This window comes from Anser cygnoides, chromosome 5, assembly GCF_040182565.1.
Source record: "Anser cygnoides isolate HZ-2024a breed goose chromosome 5, Taihu_goose_T2T_genome, whole genome shotgun sequence".
Taxonomy (NCBI): domain Eukaryota; kingdom Metazoa; phylum Chordata; class Aves; order Anseriformes; family Anatidae; genus Anser; species Anser cygnoides.
The window spans coordinates 45,380,774-45,399,963 of record NC_089877.1 but is presented as its reverse complement, the minus strand read 5'-3'; the positions used below and the strand labels follow the sequence as shown (position 1 = coordinate 45,399,963).

General features: G+C 36.7%; 1 protein-coding gene and 1 long non-coding RNA gene across 6 annotated transcripts in view; one reads left to right on the top strand and one right to left on the bottom strand.

Annotated features, from left to right (window-relative positions):
• The window catches only part of TSHR (thyroid stimulating hormone receptor), a 67,327-nt gene that overhangs the window by 30,291 nt on the left and 17,846 nt on the right, over nt 1-19,190 (bottom strand). For 2 of the 3 annotated variants that reach the window (XM_066998170.1, XM_013194615.3), the window contains exons 2-5: nt 16,978-17,049; nt 9,644-9,718; nt 1,422-1,496; nt 121-195 (exon numbers count right to left, since the gene is read on the bottom strand). In XM_066998170.1, the coding sequence (XP_066854271.1) occupies nt 121-195; nt 1,422-1,496; nt 9,644-9,718; nt 16,978-17,049 (297 nt within the window). The remainder of the gene's footprint in view (nt 1-120; nt 196-1,421; nt 1,497-9,643; nt 9,719-16,977; nt 17,050-19,190) is intronic. The other variant, XM_066998169.1, reaches the window with a different exon arrangement.
• The window catches only part of LOC106044544 (uncharacterized), a 40,075-nt gene that overhangs the window by 9,174 nt on the left and 11,711 nt on the right, over nt 1-19,190 (top strand). For 2 of the 3 annotated variants that reach the window (XR_010831912.1, XR_001212332.3), the window contains exons 2-3: nt 14,165-14,331; nt 19,106-19,180. This is a non-coding gene — a long non-coding RNA (uncharacterized lncRNA). Of the gene's footprint in view, nt 1-14,164; nt 14,332-18,647; nt 18,775-19,105; nt 19,181-19,190 lie in introns of all 3 variants that reach the window. The other variant, XR_007161767.2, reaches the window with a different exon arrangement.

The following is a 19,190-nucleotide window of genomic DNA, read 5'->3' as shown; positions in this document are numbered from 1 at the left end:
CTTGAGGAAAAGTACTTTGACAGACTTATTTGGTATTTTTCTCTAAAATGTAAGCCTTTACTGTAGGTTTTCTTGGGATCTGAGGATGGCAGAATTCTAACGGTGAGGACAGATACTTACAGTAAAAAGTTCACATCAGATGAGTAGATTTTGGTGAGGTCAGGAAATACTTTGAGTCCAGTATTAAAAATACCACTGAAGCAGAGGAGAAAGAATTACATATAGTGGATCACCAAATAAAGACATACAGTGTATTTAAATTATTCAACAGTGCAGGATCAGTATTTCTCTATTGTCAATCAACTCACATATAATCAACTGTCCAAAATACAAGGATGGAAGAAGTTAAAAAACAAAAAAAAATCAGAATACTAAATTTATGGTAAATGATAGAATCTAAAAGATGGGAACACAGAATAAAAGATAAGTAGGTATGCAGAGGGAAGTAGCCTGTGAAGTGAGTAGGGAGAAAAAAAATACAATTTTGCGCTCATTTGTGAGATTAAGGCTGCTTCAGACTATTGTCTGGGCCCCAAATCCTCTGTCTTTCATTGAGGCTCAGAGCTGTTGAAATACCTCTAAAAAGGAAAAATCTTGTCTTCCAAACAGTCTTCTAACATGAATACAGTTAATTCCCCTTATTTCTGAAATTCCGTAGGGTTCAGGAAATATAGTTCTCAAATTTTAAAACTACTTTGAAATTCAATAGTTTTGATTACATTCCCCCCCACCTTTTTTTTAATCGCTTTCAGATACACAGCAAAAATCTGGAAAATCTTTCTTCCTTGCTGCTATTCCCACCACACACACGCAACCCTTTCCAGAGTCTTCTGAACGTTACTAAAAATTACATAAGATATTCTCTTTATCTTCTCTTTCCTGTGCAATAATTTTATAATTCTATGGTTTGGTTACTCTGTGCTGCTCTTCACTAGGATATAGAGAATCCCTCAAGACTCCTTTCTACCATAGGAGTCATATGAAATCAGGTATAGACTTATTTGTCACATGTAGCTGATGGATATTCTTTAAAACTCTATATAAATATCCAACAAATAGAAAAGATGTGTAATTTCTATTGTATCTCTCTTCCCACTATTCCCTAGACAAATGTAGTATGACAGCACTATCATTAGCAGAATACTAGCTGTGGAATTTTGTCAGGCAAAAATTTGTGTATTGAAGACATTTAATGGATCACAAGAATAGTGAAATTACTGATGAATTTGTGTACCTTTTCCTTTCTTGCAAAAGTAAAGTTCCAACCCCTTATTATAGCTGGTGGTCTGTCATTAAAATAAGTATGGAAAAGCATTGCAACTAGTTCCAAAATGAAATGCAAATAAACTGTTGTCGTGTAAAAAAAAAAAAGTTATCTGTAAGGCTTAAGTGCCAACTACTTGCAGATGCTAAGTACTTACAGATACTTCAACAGTGGGAGGTTCTTAAAGGCATCTGGATCTATGTAATCCAAGTTTCTAAGATTTCGAATTTCACTGTAAAGAAAGGAGAACATTACTATATTGATAATTAATGATTAATCATTTCTTTCTTTCTTTATTGTAACAGAAACCAGCAATGTTAAAATGAAAGTTAAAATGGGTGGCATGATGGTGTGGGTTTTGTGGGTGATGTTCTGGTTTTAGGTCAGTCCAAAAAGTGGGCATAGACATGGTGCAAAACAGTAGTATTTAAATTAGCATGCCTTAGCACTGCCAAGTAACCCAAATCAGTGATCAGTCCTGACAACACAGGGTATCAGGAAGCTGGATTTTAAGAATACCTCTGCCACTGGAATCATTCTTACATAATAAAATCTTTATAACCAAGTTATCTGAGAAATGAAAGTAGGAAAAGATAAGACAATATATAAATCAGTATGTGGAGACAGATACCAAGACTTCATCTTCTATGTATGCTGCTTTACTGAGAAAACAGTTTTCCATCTTCCAAGTCTTCATTTTCTACTGTGTTTACATTGTAGGTAGACAAGGGTTTAGCTTCTACTTGTATGTTAAACTGATGTAGTTAATAGTTATAAAACTACTACTATAGCACCGTATTCAAATGTTCTTCATGTCTGTTAGTTTCTTTGAACAGTACTGTTTCTGTTATTAAGAGAAATCTTCATTGTCAGTCTTTTGCTTCTCTCAAATTATTTTATTAGTTATGTAGCAATCATACTCCCAACAGTGGAATTTGCTCCGTAAACTTGAACTGACATGTTTTTTCCATCACTGGCTACATTTGAAAAGTTGGAGTCAGGAGCTTCTTGGCTGCATATTCCTTTGTTGTGGACCAAATGTATTCCAGGGAAAGAGTTTTCAGATCAACATTCAGTCTGGAAATGCATAATATATTGGACTATCATAGAGTCATTGAGTTTTGGCTTGTTGCTATTCATAGTACTCTGCAGTTTGGAGGAGGGTATTGAAAGTAAGAAATCAAAATCTGCAGATGGTACCAAAATTGGAAGCACAGAATAACAGAATGAGATTCAAGCAGATTTTATTAAGTAACTAGGCCAAAAGAGGGCAAGTGCTGTTTAACAGAGCAAAATGAAATACTAGTTAATCTGTGAATAAAAGATTTAAAATTGCCAGATGAGACATTTGGCACAGTAATAGGAGAAAAGCTTAAAGACTGTTAGTGAGGAAATCAATATATACATTGAACAATGGGGAAAGGTTTATGCCCTTGCTGTTCCATTTCCTTGAATTGGTGATGCTGGGATTAGGGAAGAAGTGTACTTTGAAATATAATACATTTTTATAATTGCATTTCATCCTAGATGTTGTATTATAGAGGTTTCTTATAGTCTGAAAGGACAAAAAGGGCCCGTTGTGGGCACTTTAGACAAACAGTTGCCTAGAAGTCTCTTCTCAAAATGGATGAGAAAGTGGGTTAGAGAGGTATAAAAAGGGAAAAGGTGATTTGACCCAAGTGCATGTTAAGCTTACAAAAAAATCAGGAGAAAAATTCATTTTTCTCTGCTTCTAGTCCAGTCAAATGTGTTTCTTGAACTTGACTGGCTGAATATTTGGCCTCTCATTTCATATGCATGGAAAAGAGAAAGATCTTCAAATTTAGTTCTGTTCATGAAACTGTCCTTGTTTTGCATACTCAAACATCATTAATATCACAATACTGGAACGAATCTTCTCTAAAATCTCAGACATAAAGGATATCTGTAGCTCCATCAGTATTGCAGCCTATGAAGTAATTCTGAAAGGATGAAAGATATTAAATAGTTCTGATCACATCGGTTAACAGGATAGTGATAACACAAGATAGATTTCATAATTTATTCTACGTGAATCAATCATGAATAGTACACATTCAAAGTTGCCTAAATGCTATATGATAGCAGTTTTCAAATTGTAATCAAAAGACTCTTGTGGTTTAAGGATTACTTCTAAAGATTCCAAAAATTAAGATTGTTGAGTATCGGTAGATTCATTAGACCGGATTTGCACTTCTATCAGTAATCTTTTCTGAATCAGTGAATTGAAAAGATTGAAACACACGGATTTAGAAACTTAAGGTTCCTTTTAAAAGTAGCTCTGAAAAAAATATTAGTAGTTTTAGCTGCCTAAAACGCAGATACAGCCAAAGTATATACTTAAAAATGTCTGGTAGGCTAATTCCCTGGTATATAAGTGCCTATGAGAGGTGACTTTAGGCGACTTTTGAAATGGAACTTTGATACACAATATAAATACAATTTAATCTTAGCATACAGGGCTTAAATTCTGTGCCCAGCAGCAATGTAACAATTCTGAGTATTTCTGGGAGCAAAGTGCTTAAAGATACTAAAAAAAACTAAGATATTTAATAGGTATCCTTGCTGAGCATTTATGCAGAGAGGTGAAAGGTGTCCTGAACAAATCTTTCACTTCACAATCCTAACTAAAATTACTTAGAAATGCTAATAAGAAAGAAAGCTGATGCTATCTACCCTTAAGATAACAGAATTATTTGTGGAACACTTATAAAATTACTGAAAGTTACAATACAAAATATTCAGATTCTGTTTTACTTTTTAAAAGTATGTGAAACCATGTACACTTGGCTTATGTGTGATTTAAAGACAAAGTTTTAAACTTCACTTCTGGCCCTCAGACTAGTAATTAAAAATGTGCTAGGTTCACAATCAAACCAAAGTCTTATTGTCCATGAATAGCACTTAAGTTTTGCTTTTTAAAGAAATTACTTTAAAAACCTTTTAGTGTTAGGAACAGATGTGCAAAGAAAACTACTTAGTGGCATACTTAAGGTCCTGTGATAATACTTACAAATACCTATAAATAACATACTTATAAACAGACACAAGTATTTAGTTCCAAATCAAAATTAATCTAAAACTGAAACTAATAATCATTATTTGAATATTAGTCTGATGAATTACTTGGTTTAATGAGCTGCAAGTTTGCAAAATAAATCCCAGAAAGATTAATAAGGTACTTCACATCTTACATGAATTTAAAAAAGCAAAAACATTCACATATTTATGTGGCTTCTAAAATTCATTTACCAGACGTATCTTTCAAACTTGCTTTGCAATATTGATGTACCCCTGAGTTTGTTCAAGACCAGAGCTCAGATACTGCAAATCAGAGCAAAGTCTCAATATAATGCTACTGTGCTGAAACATGTATGAATAATAAGGATATCTAGGTCAGCAGTTCTGAAATGTTTTAAATCATCTGTTTTATTTTTCTTGTAATAACTAGGCCCCTCTCCACTTAGATTTACTTTGTCTATAGCTTCCCTGGCCTCTTTGACTTGTACATAGACTTCCACGTTTCCCTCTCCCTGTGCAGCCTAGATGCTGTCCCCCCAAATGCAGCTATCCGTGGCATTCCACCTGCACACACCTGCCAAGCTTTCACATTGCTAGCTCCAAAAAATTTCCTCAGCCTGTCTATTCCCCACCTCCAGACATAAGCTTTTAACAAGATTTTTCTACACAGCACTAGTTTCAGTGCCCTGAAATTCGCTGCAGGTTTACAGCAGTCCCCTTCATTCAGATTCCTATTAGGGCCAGTTCTTCCCTCTTCAGCCTTCCTCTCCAGTTGCCTCTGACCCTTCGATAAAATCATCTCTCTTTTCTGCAGCCTGATATCCCATGACCTGGCTCCCTGAGCTGGCTGCAAGAAGTGCAGCGTTGGCCTGGGGGAGCTGCCCCAGCGCTTGCCCAGTGCAGAGATGGAGAGCAGGCCGTGCAAGTTCTCTAAATGACGCTGCATATACAAGGGCAAGCCACTTGAACCACAACCTTTGGCACTACTCCCATACGCTCAAAGTGCTTTTCATGTGGTTGTTCAAGAGGAGAGAGCATTTGAAGTAGGGAGGAGTTGGGGAGAAGTGAGGGAGAGATGAGGAGAGTGAGCAGAGACACAGGGAAGGGGGAAAAGAAAGCTTTTCTGGAGTTCCTTACATGAAAATGTTTTCCTGAGAAAAAAGACCTAGCTCGAAAAGCTCTCAAGTCTGATGCTACCAAGCTACAGCACACTAGTAAGATATCTACACACAGACATTGCTAATCTGACACTTTCACATTTGTATCTACAATACAGTTTTGTCACTGTATGGGAAAGACAGTCCTGAATTTGTAAACGTGTTAAATTTGTCTCGCAGACATACTTAGAAACAGTAATGACAAAAATAAGGAATAAGAAAATATTGTTAGACCAACTTAACATCACTGGGGAAAAATTAATACAAAGTCTTGGCCCTGATTTTAATCTTAAAAGAGTGGGAATTTTGCAATTAATTACAACTGAAATGAGATCCATCTCATTAAAACACAGCAGTTAATCAGTACCTCATTTTGCAGAAGTTACTCAGCACTCAAACGGGTTAGGTTCATATAAATACGATATATGCTCAGAGATGGCTCATGGGGAAGACGGACTAGCTGCATACGTGCAGCTAAGGTCTGGAGGGAACAGGAAGTCAAGATGGAGGCACAGAAGCAGAACGGAACAAGGACCAGGAAAATGGAGTGCTGAAGATCAAAAGTGAGGCACACTAGCAGGCTTGGCATGAAGTGATGACGAACACAGGATGCCTATTCACATGGCACTTGACTCAGGCCGAGCAATTAGTTCTTCCTTTCCATAAACACTAAATTTTCTCATAAGAAGCTCTGTAGAAAAATAAATGTTTTAAAAATTAAACTGTGTATATAAGTTTAAATTAGGGTAAAAAGATTATTTACATAAAACTGTGCTCTATGAAAAGTCCATGAAAAAATGAACCTATGAAAGCTAACCTCTATGAAATGACTTCTTTTCAAAACTGTTAGAGTAACTTCAACTTCTTTTAACATATCCTATACTACTCTTTATCCAGTATTATTTTAGCAATAATTCTTTGAAAATAACTATGTAAGTGGAGAACATTAAACAAATGCATAGCACAACATATACATTTATCCCTGAATAATCTTGTTATTTGGAAAGTAAATCAAACCCAACAATGAGAAGTGTTAACAAATCAGAGGATTTATGGAAGCAATTCAGAAAAACAGTCAAATTTATAAATAGCTTTCTTTTCCAGTTTATATGCAACTGCCTAATTTGCCAGATGTTTGTGTATTCTCTGATTAAATAATGTGTATGCTTTACCTCCAAACAGATTTTAAAAGTGTATAAATGCTTTTGAGTAGTACAGTTAGCCCTTCTTCATGGGCTAGCTGCAGAGGTTGGGGTTTTGCCTTTGCGAGTAAGCTTCTGGTTCTGGTGTCTTGTCTTGAGAAGTATTTATGGTTCTTTCATAATTATATGTGTATAGTTTGTCTATGTACATTTTCTTTTTTTTGGTAGTGCCTTGTGAGAAATATAGGGGGTCTTACATTACCCTCTATAACAAATGAGGAAAACTCCTCCCTGCCATGCCCTCCCCAGAGCCTGTACCACAGGTGCAGAAGGTGTAGGTGCCCTTGAGCTCCACTGACTCCTACACAGGCTGCATCATCACGGATGGCATGTGCAGGCCATGGATCTGACATGGGTGCGATAATGTGGTGGCTTCAAACCTTGTTGTTGTGCTCTGACCTGGCTTCTGGGGGAGAAGGCCTGTAGAGTGGGTGTGGATATAGTGCCTTACAGCCAGCCAGCTGGGTGCTCTGTGCTGAAGCATTCTGTAGAACAATGGATGGTTTCTAGAGGAGCCTTCATCTGCCAGAGGCAGCACTGAAAACACTATAGCTCCATCTACCACTCCTTTAAAGTAGTCACATTTCAAGATGCACATTTTTATGGAAGTGGCTTTTATACGCAAAAGCTTACATTACCCTTTGAAAGAGATCCTTTTTGTGTTATGAATTAACATCCTGAGGTAGACATTTCTAATCCATTATTCACTTTGAATCTAATACAGAAATAATAGTAGCTATCTAACCAGCTAGTTCATTTTTTCCTCAAGCCATCCTTAAGAAAACTTTATATTCATGTAATTTAAATATGATACAACCCTGGGTATTGCATGGAAGAGCTCTTCAACGAAATGAGATGGCCCGAGAGTATTTTATTGTCTTTAATTTCTCATAAGGTGAACCACAAGGTGTGTAGTGCCAAATACTTTATTACTTATAAAATGGGATGCCAGTAAGTGTTTCATTAAATGTTCTTTTTTGTTAAACAAGAAATCCTAAAGACACAACAACTGTGAAACAGGAAGGGAGAATATGAGTAACATGGGCCTGGAAAAACCATCTACGGAAGAAGAGACTGGCTAAATTCAAACCAAAGATAAGTACTGTTATAACACCAAAGCTTTCTATGACACCAATTCAGGAATATTAAAGGAACATATTATTGGACTAAACTAAGTCTCAGGATCCTGAACTCTACTCCTTACTTAATCTGCCAGGGATTTGTAGGGTAGGCACTTCCATTTTCCAGCGTTAGTTGCTCTTTATCTACAGTAAGAGTAATTATATTTTCTCCTTTATTTTTATTAACCCTTCTGTTTCATACTGTATAAATTAAAAGGAAAAGTATAGAAAATAGAGCAGTGTTGAGAGATCACCTAGTTCAATCTTTTTCTCTGAGTGAAGGTTAAATAGACCTATGAAGTTTCTGATTACAGACTTAAAGGCCTCCAGTGACAAAAACAAATTCCCTAGGAAAGTAATAGTATTTATTTATGCCAACCATAAGAAAGCTTTTCCTAGATTGCCCCTTAATCTAATTTTATTATTAGTTTTGCTTTGTCAGTGTGAAAAATGGATAATAGTTTCATCCCTTGCAGCAACCTTTTATATGCTTAAAAGATGTATCTGCCTCTGTCATATTCTAGTTTCGGACAAGAAACTCTTTCAGATAAAGTTTTCTGGACCCTTAATGACTGGCATTGCTCTTCCGTGGAGTCTCTGCACACGAAAATCTCTAAAATGTGCCAAACTGCAGCTTATCTGAGCTTTTGGATACTGACACACTTTGCATTGCCCTCATTTGGATCTGAGAACCAGGTGCAGGATGGATCCTGTGAAGCCCTATTCAGTAAATTAACTTCTCATTTTGACAGGTAATGCTGAATGACAAGAATTCTCTGGGTGCAGGTATCCTGCTACTTTTATATCTGCCCCAGTACTATTTCAGTTAGGCCTTGTTCTGCAAGCCTTTTTATAGTGTAGAGTCATACAATATAGTGCCAAAAGCCATAGTACTGTAATTTTGACACCTTCCTGTTGCAGAAGGAAATTAGATAGCCTGATCTGATTTGTTCTTAAATCCATGTAGCTTGTAATTTCATTTTAGAGTATTCTTTGTGTTTACACACAATTAGTTTGATTACTGGTTCCAGATTTTTTTCAGGAATTGAAGTTAATCTGCTTTCATCACAGCTTCTTTTAAAAGACAGACCCAGTTTTTGCCTTTCTTTCTTTTCTGGTATCTCACTTATCCTCTGCAAGTTCTCAAAGATAGCTGACTTTGTTTCATACAGGACTTTAAACATCCTAATGTTAGGTTCGTTTGACACAATCTGAAAATAATAAGTAAGAATAAGGAAAGAAGAGGTTAAAGAACATTAAGTTGTATCTCTTCCCTTTGTCCTTGATATTAGTTGCACTTATGGTAGATTTTTTTTTTTTGGTGAGGAATGATAAGAACAAAAAGTATGAAAACTTGTCAGAAACCTTTACCCATAACATTCCCCATTCCATTTAATAAACAGACAAATGCTCTTTTATATTGTTAGTGCACTTCCAGAATGATTTTGTTACTCTTCATGTCTCTTGCTAGTGCCATTTTGCTCTGTGCTATGGCCTTACTACTTATGCTTATGTTACTGTTTTACACTTATGTTTAGTAACTTGACAGAATCAATTCTTAGCTGCCAGTTTAAATAAACTTGCCATCAAGCCAGAGCTCGCAGTGCAGTCCTACGTATTTTTCACTAAATTTCTTACACTTAGGAGGATATGGAAAAGCAAGGGAACTAAAGAAAGCACAAGGGAAAAAAATAGACCGACTCCACAATATGGAGAAAGAAAATGAGAAAAGGAATATTTAGCTACAGAGGAGAAGAGAATGACAACTCATAAATCAACATGTAAGTTACTCCACACACCTTCAAATTTATTTGAACCACTGCATTCATTTATTTACGTTTAATTAATTGCAGTACTTACATATGAGTGACTTTACTTAAACTGTTGAAGGAATGGGCCTCCAGACTCTGAAGGGTTTCATCTATGGAGATGTAGCTAAACACCAGCAAACAGAAAAAGAAACAAGTCACTGTCCTTGGCAAGCAATGGCTAGTGCCCAACAAGCCACTTTATTTTTCCTCTCTCTTCTCATCCACCTCATGGGAGGTGGCACTGACGTTGTCTGACAGAGGAACTTTTAACAGGACTTTGATTTGAGCTGATGTTCTAGATGTATACTATACTACCATTAAAAAACAAAACAGCAATGTGATAGGCACTAAATGTTCAGATTTCACATTTTAGAATCATGTTTCTTCCCTTTTCCCACTTGGTATTCTTCCCTTTTCCCACTTGGTATTCACCTTGGTGTTCTCTAAGGAACAAAGATCACCTTAGTGTTTTCTAAGGAGACCTAGTTCTCAGGTAAATTGGCATATTTTTCTACATACATGAATTAAAAAAAGGAAAGACAAAGGTGGTCCTTGGGCCAATCACTGCAACAGTTGTCACAATTTCTCTATCATCAGGGCAAATGATTTACTAATTGCTGAGGAAAAAAATATGCTGTAACATGAATTTAGAAAGAAGCTCTAGCCATGCAGTGAATGTCATAAAGGGTATAAGGTGTAATGTGGCTCCAAAACAAAACAACAAGCTTAAGAAATGTTAATTTACAAAACAGTTTAGACTGAATAGCAATTATACTGCTGGTGATCTACTGAATGTGGTGAGAAAATAGCCTTTCAGAGTTTCTCCATCACCACTGGGAATACAGTAATACTGGAACTACTCTGTTAAAGGCTTTGAAGTGTGAATAAAGTTGCAATACAACTAACAAGTGCAAATTTTCAGAGTAACATTGGCATTACTACTCGGATTATGCAATTCAAAATCTCTTAAAATTTTAAAAATGTTTAAAAATTGATCAATACTGGAATAGCATTTATATGATGTATTCTTGTATTTTATTTACTTTTCTAATCACATTTCATATATTTCTAATCTATATATCTTTAAAAATAATTGGAATTCCTTACATATTCATTATATTTATTATATTAAAATATTTAACTATCTTTACTTAATTTGCTACTTAACTAAAAGAAATTAAAAAAAATTACGTTTTTAAAAATGTGACATTTTTCTTAAATTGAATGTCACGTGATCATGTGTCTACAAAAGTAATGTTAAAAGATTTAAAAAAAAAAAAATCCTGGTTCCAATTGAAGTTACTGACTCAGTTTTTAATATTTTGCATGTTTACACATCCCCTGAGCAACTTTGCCATTATTTTAAATATTAAATTTAAATTAAATTGACCAGAAGAGACTTAGAAGTGGATTTTAAATGTCAAAATTGAATAAAATATGATAATAAACAGAGTATTATATGCCTTTCCTCCTCTTTAGTAGGCCTGCAAAGACCCAGAGTCAGATCTTAATTATCTAACCGGAATTTTGCATTTATTCTAAATGGGTTGTGTTGTGTTTTGTAATCAAAACAAAGCAAAAAATCTAACAATGTTAAATAGAAATATAAATATGATCTTTTAACTCAGGAGGGCTTTTAAATGCAAGACAGATTTGACAGAATGCAAGACAGAATGGATCAGATTTTTATTCTTTTGTTGAGCTTTTGTGAAAGTTGAAATTTAACTTCTTTCAATGGATATTTCAAAAATACCTGAAATGTTTTTAAAAATTGGAAGCAATACTTTGTGAGCAGCTTATTAGTCATCTGCTGGTTGTTAGGGAATACCACTCACTGTTTCAAGGGAATTTACGTCCTGCCTATGCTGGACCTAAAGACATATTACCTGAGCTGTTTTTAACTTTTCTAACATGAGATCTACTTCTTATTGCTTATTTTGGAGATGTAGTCAGCAATGTTTGAAAAGATATCAGAAGAGTTACTAGTGGAGATTTCATGACCAATGGATTCTCTTTCCATGGTAATATTACTTTTAAAAAGCTACTCAGATCCTCTAAAAGGAAGGAAAAAAAAAAAGAGGAATACAATAATGTATTTCCAGTCTGTATCTCTGTGATTATTGCAGAATTAGATGCTTATGTGAGATGCTTTAATTTTGTTTTCTTGTAAGCAGTAAATGTCTACTGCCCAAGAAATTGAAGTTCCAGTCTTAGCAGAAAAAATAATTATTCCATTTTAGCAGAGCCTACATTTTAACATACCAAAAGATAGGTGATATCAGTGACAAATAATGATGATAAAAAGCTGTTCTGTGTTGCAAATAGCTGTATATAAATCAGCTTGACAGAAAATGAAATGAAAACCAGAGAATAAGCAAACATCACCTCATGCCAAGCAGCTGGGGCTGGGAATTATAGAGCACTTTTTATGTGCCCCATGGTCAGAACGGGTCAGCTCACCCCAGGCAGGTGAGTGCCTTTTTCTCACATATGAGAGGAGGCAGAAGAGCAGCAGGGGTGGTGATGGTGTTTCCTCCTCCCCTCCCTCACGCCTGCAGCTGCGACTTCCCAGTGCTCTGCACGTCACATTTTTACTGCACTGGCTGGCTTGGAGCTGGCTGAGTTACAGTTTTACATCTTACAGCTGCGGGATGAAAGTGGGAAGGAAATGGCTTATTTTCTTTGCGTGTTGACCTCCGCTCTCCTGCTTTGTAAACAAGTAAAATTGTGTATATTAATTAAATGACGGTATCAGTGATGACATGCGTAGTTTTATTTGCTTTAGTGTCACCTAGATCAACACTTGATAAACATGCACAAATATACAATCTCCTCTGAGAAAGAAATATCAAACTGAAAAGTATTAATTGTACGTAAATATTTACTTCCAAGTGTTCAGAGTGCTTCTGAACTAACCAGTGCCTTGGCTAATGAACACATAATAAAACACATTTAAATGCAAGAAATAAAAATCCCAGCAATCAGAACCAGAAGGAGTTACACAGGAAAGAGAGGGAAAGTGTGCTGAAATTCCCAGTTTGAAGACATTTGGTAATTCAGCACTGTCTCTCTGTACCAGCTGTGTTTAACTTGCAGGATTCCAAAATGCCTCTGACACCCATCATGAGTACAGTCACAACCTAAACACTATGTGCACAAGTTCTCTTTTGGCAAAAGTCTCTTTGCAGTTAAATAACTTTAATCACCATTGAGAAAAATCCTGAGCGCACAGGATTTTAAACAAGCCTGTGGTAGAAGCCACGAGGGCCTCTTCCTGCCCTCACTGTTCTTCTTTCTCCGTCTCTTCACCTTCCTTTGTTTTTCTCCAGCCTCAGCGCTCCCTGTCCTGTGCTGTGTTGCTGCCTGCCACTTGCTCCAGCTCCCATCTGGTGCTGCTGGAGGGCAGCTCGATGATGTGTGGGGTGCCTCGATGATGTGTGGGGTGCCTCAGGGAGCATAGGGACTGGCACTGGGGAGCAGGGGAGGTGCTGTGCAGTGTGGGAGCAGTGTGTATGGGGTGTGAAAAGGCACTGGAGATTTGGAAAGAAAAAGGAATTGCATGGAGAATCACAGTGCACAGAAGAAATGTTATGCTCTGTGTGGGGCTACTGGCACAGGGAGCTGTGCAGTGCAGGGCTGCTGCCTTGTTTGGAGAAGCTGTGGAGAAAACTGCTTGGGGAGGTATGCAGCAGGTGTCTATAAGATACTCACAAATGTAACCCCCAAGTATCATCCATGTCCTCTTCAGCCCCTCTGAGCCCAGGAAAAAAGTTCTTTACCTTTGACCTTAAAAGTACTGTATGTTCCACCTGTCCTAAGTCAGAAGAGGATGGAAATACCAGGCAAAGCCTTTCTACCAAGATTTTTCAACTTTAAGATGAAAAAAAAAAAAGAGAAATTTCTATTGCATCTGAATACCTTATAAAACACTTTTTTCAGTGTTGTTATTGTCAGAATGAAGCATATGTACCTGAGTGCACTGATGCATTCCTGATAGGAATTAGCTTTGCACTTGAGCATTTCATTTAAATGCTTTTTTTTTTCATTCCTGTAGCAAAGGGAAACAATCTCTACTTCTGGCTATCAAGAGTACATAGACACATCAATTTAAGAGAATAGTAGCTTTAAAATTCTTGTTTAAACAAGGTTCATAAGGAGGCCAACTAAATTTTTTATTCAGCTCAGAAAAAAGAAAGTTTATTTGTGGAAACTGTATAGTAGAAACCATGTAGCAAAACAAAGTATATTTAGAACAGTAAACATGGTCTATATCATCTTAGTGAAACTTCAGAACATTTTCTCTATGAGTTTACAAAGCAAGGAATGATCTGGTAATTTTCATTACTAATGGCAATTATGGGCTGGGAGAGCCAAATGAGGTGTGTGGTATATTAGAGGCCAAGAAAAACACACACAAGAATTGTAGTTAAAATATAGGTACTAATTCCTTAACCCAAAATTTTTAACAAGAAGGTGAGAGTTCATGATTTGTAGTCGTAGTCATGCTATAAGAAAAATCCAGAAGGACATTGATGTTACTGAAATTTAAATCTTTGTCTATTCTTCACAGTCTTTTACAAATTAATAACAGAAGATGTTGTAATTCAGAAAGAATTCCACTGCAGAAGCCCAGCACTGATGCCTTCTGGAGGAGCATCTTTGTTTTTCTGTTCCTTCCTACCATGAAGCACCCTGGCACCAAGTGGAAGACTGAGAACAGGCACGTTTCATCTAAAGGTAGGAGAGAGAATGTAACACTACCATGTCAGGTCATAATTTTAGGTAGGTTATTGCTGTATCAACTGTATGCATGCTGTATGTATGCTATTTGTATGTATGATTCTATGATAAGTTATTTTCCTACACGTAAATGTGGAACAGGGGGAAGGTAAAACTCTACATTCAGTTAATATCTCTGAAGAATAATTCTGAAGAAGATACTGACATTAGTTTGCCCAGCTAGCCTTGAAATCACCAACCAGATAAACTGACATAGATGTCAACGGATTATTTCAAGGTGTGTAAAAAGCACCTATTATCTCATTCAAGGCCATAAGGACTTTGCAAATGTGACTTTCCTTTTCACTAAATTATCTGCTGGTTATCTGCTACCATATTACTACCGAACAGTATAGGCAAAAGGTTGTCATTGATTGGGCATCTTTAGAGAAGAGTTCAATTAATTCTTTAAATGAACACCTAGATAGGCTTGGAACACTTGGATAGGCTGGAGCGATGGGCTGAGGTCAACTGCATGAAGTTCAACAAGGCCAAGTGCCGGGTCCTGCACCTGGGCTGCAACAACCCCAAGCAGAGCTACAGGCTGGGAGATGAGTGGCTGGAAAGCTGCCTGGCCGAGAAGGACCTGGGAGTATTGGTGGATAGTCGGCTGAATATGAGCCAGCAGTGTGCTCAGGTGGCCAAGAAGGCCAACGGCATCCTGGCCTGTATAAGAAGCAGTGTGGCCAGCAGGTCGAGGGAAGTGATTGTGCCCCTGTACTCGGCTCTGGTGAGGCCGCACCTCGAGTACTGTGTTCAGTTTTGGGCCCCTCGCTACAGAAAGGACATGGACGTGCTCGAGCGAGTCCAGAGAAGGGCGACCAAGCTGGTGAGGGGTCTGGAGAACAAGTCTTACGAGGAGCGGCTGAGGGAGCTGGGCTTGTTCAGCCTGGAGAAGAGGAGGCTCAGGGGCGACCTCATCGCTCTCTACAGTTACCTGAAAGGAGGCTGTAGAGAGGTGGGGGTTGGTCTATTCTCCCACGTGCCTAGTGACAGGACGAGGGGGAATGGGCTAAAGTTGCGACAGGGGAGTTTTAGGTTGGATGTTAGGAAGTACTTCTTTACCGAAAGGGTTATTAAGCATTGGAACGGGCTGCCCAGGGAGGTGGTGGAGTCACCATCCCTGGAGGTCTTTAAAAGACGTTTAGATGTAGAGCTTAGGGATATGGTTTAGTGGAGTACTTAGTGTTAGGTCGGAGGTTGGACTCGATGATCTTGAGGTCTCTTCCAACCTAGAGAAATCTGTGAATCTGTGAATCTGTAAACCTATACTTTTACAAATTCATAACTATTACAATCTGAGAATTTTGTAATCTGAAAGGCCTCTAAGCAACAGATTATGTGTTATTCAAAGCCAAAGCAGAGATGACATCCTTTTACATTTAATAAAAGCATGTTTTGAACAAAGTTTATCAGATTTACATGTGATACTGTAAGTCATATGAGAAACATATCCCCCAACAAAACCAAAACAATACACCATCTATCTGATAAAACTGAGATGGTGAATTAGGCTGCAGATATTCAAGAACAATTATTTTTAAGGATTTCAGAAAGTAATTACTTCAATACAGTTGGGTAAAATTATAAAACATAATTAGGCAAACCTCCAGGTCTCCCCATTTTCATAAATTCTTAATTACTAATCCATCTCAGCCATTCAGCCAATGCTGAGCTGGAGATGAGACTTGCAAGGAATGTCATGGATAACAAGAAGGGCTCATATTACTACATTAGTAATAAAAGGCTGAAATAAGAAAAATGTGGGCTTCTTGCTGGCGGTGGTGGTTTATTTAGTTAATATTGGACACAAATAATGTTGAGCACCAGGCTGGATAAAGCTCTGAGCAACACGGTTGGACCTCATAATTGGCCCAACTTTGAGCAGGTGGTTGGACAAGAGGCCTCTTCAGGTCCTTTCCAAATTACATGATTCTAGGGAGTGAACTGGGAGAGGGCAGAGAAGTTTCTGCATCAACTGGCCATACACAGGATTACGAGCAAGAATTAATAAACCTGGGACACCTTTGCCTCAACACTGCTGACATCAATGAATGGGGCAGTGCAAAAGCAGGTACCAACTTGTAACAAAAGCTGATCTGAGGCAAGTGTGTAGAGGCTGTTGGCCTCCACTTATGGATTGTATCCCTGCATGTTTACATATAAAGGAAGTGACACAACAGAAGTCCTTATTGCATCACAAAAGTACTAATGTTTTTGTGAAAATTCATTCCTATTCTAGAAAAGCCATAGATTCTTCAATAGAATGAGTTAAAAATCATGTTGGGAGCTAAAAAAAATAATTTAGTCTGGACCAGCAGTAGAATATGCCATTTGTTGTGAATGAAACCATTTCTCATATTTTTTGAATGAAAAAAAATAAAAGACTTATCTATCACATCTATTTCAATAAAGATAAGTTCTCATCCACTAATGCCTAGCATGCCTTGCTATGGCCAGTTCAGGTTATAAAAAACTGGATAATTACCTGCAGTTCTAAAATGTGAGTGGTGAGGTAGCAAATGTGCAAGAGTACTACAGGAGGGGAAGAAACATGATTTTTAATAGAAGAGCTAATAGAATAATATTAGAAACAGAACTTACATCCTAGAGATGTTGGGGAGATTGGAAAAAGCTTCACTTGGAATTGTTCTTAGATGAGTCTCCATAAACCTCCTATAGAAATAAAAGTTTGGGTTAATATCCCCTGTTAAGTACATTTTAACATTAAAAAGTCGTACACAACTCCAGCTCTGCTCCAATATTTCTGTTTTTATCTTCCCTTTTCTCAGTGTTTCCACCTTCACATTATTCCTGTTTCATGCATTGTGGTTTGCTTGGTGTCCTCTCTCAATCTAAATTAGAACCTTCTGCATCATCTCACCCAGGAATTCAGCATTCAGTGGTAATGATGGACCTTCCAAAAACCTGGAGCATTAGTAGCAAACGTATCTGTCCATTGAAGTAAATGAAATACGAAGAGTATAAGCATTCTTTTAACCATTTTAGGCTCTTCAGAGATGACCTATCCCTGCTTCCAAGCAGGAAATTCAGGTACACCAGCCGAAATTCAATTAGAGCAATTGGATGCTACCTCCATAAAATTCTCTATATGCTTTGTAGTAAATACACTGTTCTTCCATAAACATCTGATGTGGGGATGGCAGAGTACATTGCCATTTTTTAACAAGCCCAGTTAAAGCTGCACTTCAGGTGAGAATAGAAATATGTATCATACCCATCTGCAGAGGTTTCAGAAAACCAGACAATATTTAAGGGAGACACTATCAACAGCCAGGTTCTTAACAGAATGAATTCCTAGCAGACTGACTGCTCAAAAAAAAAAAAAAAACCAACAACAAAAAAAGGAGGAAATGCTTTAGAAAATGAGAATATGTCTGTTAGATTTAAAGTTACAACATGTCATTGCTGGATGAGGGCATATTTGGTTTTCCAGTACATCTGGGAATACACTTACAAAATACATAGTCAATGAACAGTTTGAAGAGTAACCAAGAACAAATGATAAATGTTTCCCATAGCTGCTGTTTGAACAGTTCAGTGGAAAATAAATGAACAAGCATTAATGTTTTCTGTTTTGTAACATGAAGTATAAGATTATAATAATTATATTTAATTTACACAGATAAAATATTATTTTAGAAATTTATTTTATTTATTTTTTTATAATTTATTTTAGAAATTTAGAAATTTATTAGAAATTGTTTTTAAACCTGAACGTTCCAATTTGCAAATTGGCAAGTGAGTCCAGTATCTAGACACCCACAGGGTCTTCATTAAGAAAGTAAGATTTTCCGAATGAAGGAAAAAACTTTACTGGCAAAATATACATTACTTTTCCATGCGAGAAAGAAAAAAAAAAAAAAGTAACTATAAGTGCTCACATTTAATAGCTCGTTTAATTTCCTTTCTATATTAAGGCAAAGACAACACACACGAGAATGTTCAATCTCATTTAATGAAAAATTGCTCCTGAGTATTTCCATTTATTTCTACTTTTATTTTCTCATTCAGATTGAAAGCTTCAATACTAAATCTGGAAAAAATCTTCAGACTGTATTCCATAAAATCTTTCAAAAAGAAGAACCCAAAGTCTGAGGTCATTTTCATTATAAACTTGCCATCCAGATTTGCAAAGATGCAAAAGCATACAAACCACATTTTTAGTAAATGAGTTGTTTTAAAAATGGCAAGAAAATGTTTGAATAAAACATTTTAAGTTTTGTAGGTTGACATTAGTTTGCATTTCCTAGTTTCACAGGTCAGACAGTCAGTTGAAGTTTTTAAATTTTCTTTCTGCTTTGATATTTACACCAAAAGTTTACCCTGCATGTTCCTGAAAGAATCTATGTCCTGAAAGACACTCTACCTGAACAACTGGTAAGCAAAATAATTAGTGTTAGTGTTAATGCTAATGTTTTTTGTTGTTTGTTTGTATGTTTGTTTTTTAATGTAAGACCATATGGATAGACTTTAGAATCTTTTATGTCTGCATAGGAACAACCCTGTTTCTGACTAACAGAAATACAGGTACAAGGACTGTGAATTATTCAAAATTAAGCATATTTACTTCATTTTAATGACTTTACAGTACCAATGCACAGAGCATTACCCACGCATCTAGTATATAATATCATATCTCTTTAAAGCACTACATTCTGAGTACTACTAAGCACTGATTTATTATTTCTGCTTTGCTCTTCTATGACAGTTAATCTAGTGTCCTACCTGATAATGCACCAAGGAACTCTATTCTTGCTGTTGTTGGTGCCTATGTTCCCATCAGGTAGGAGCTA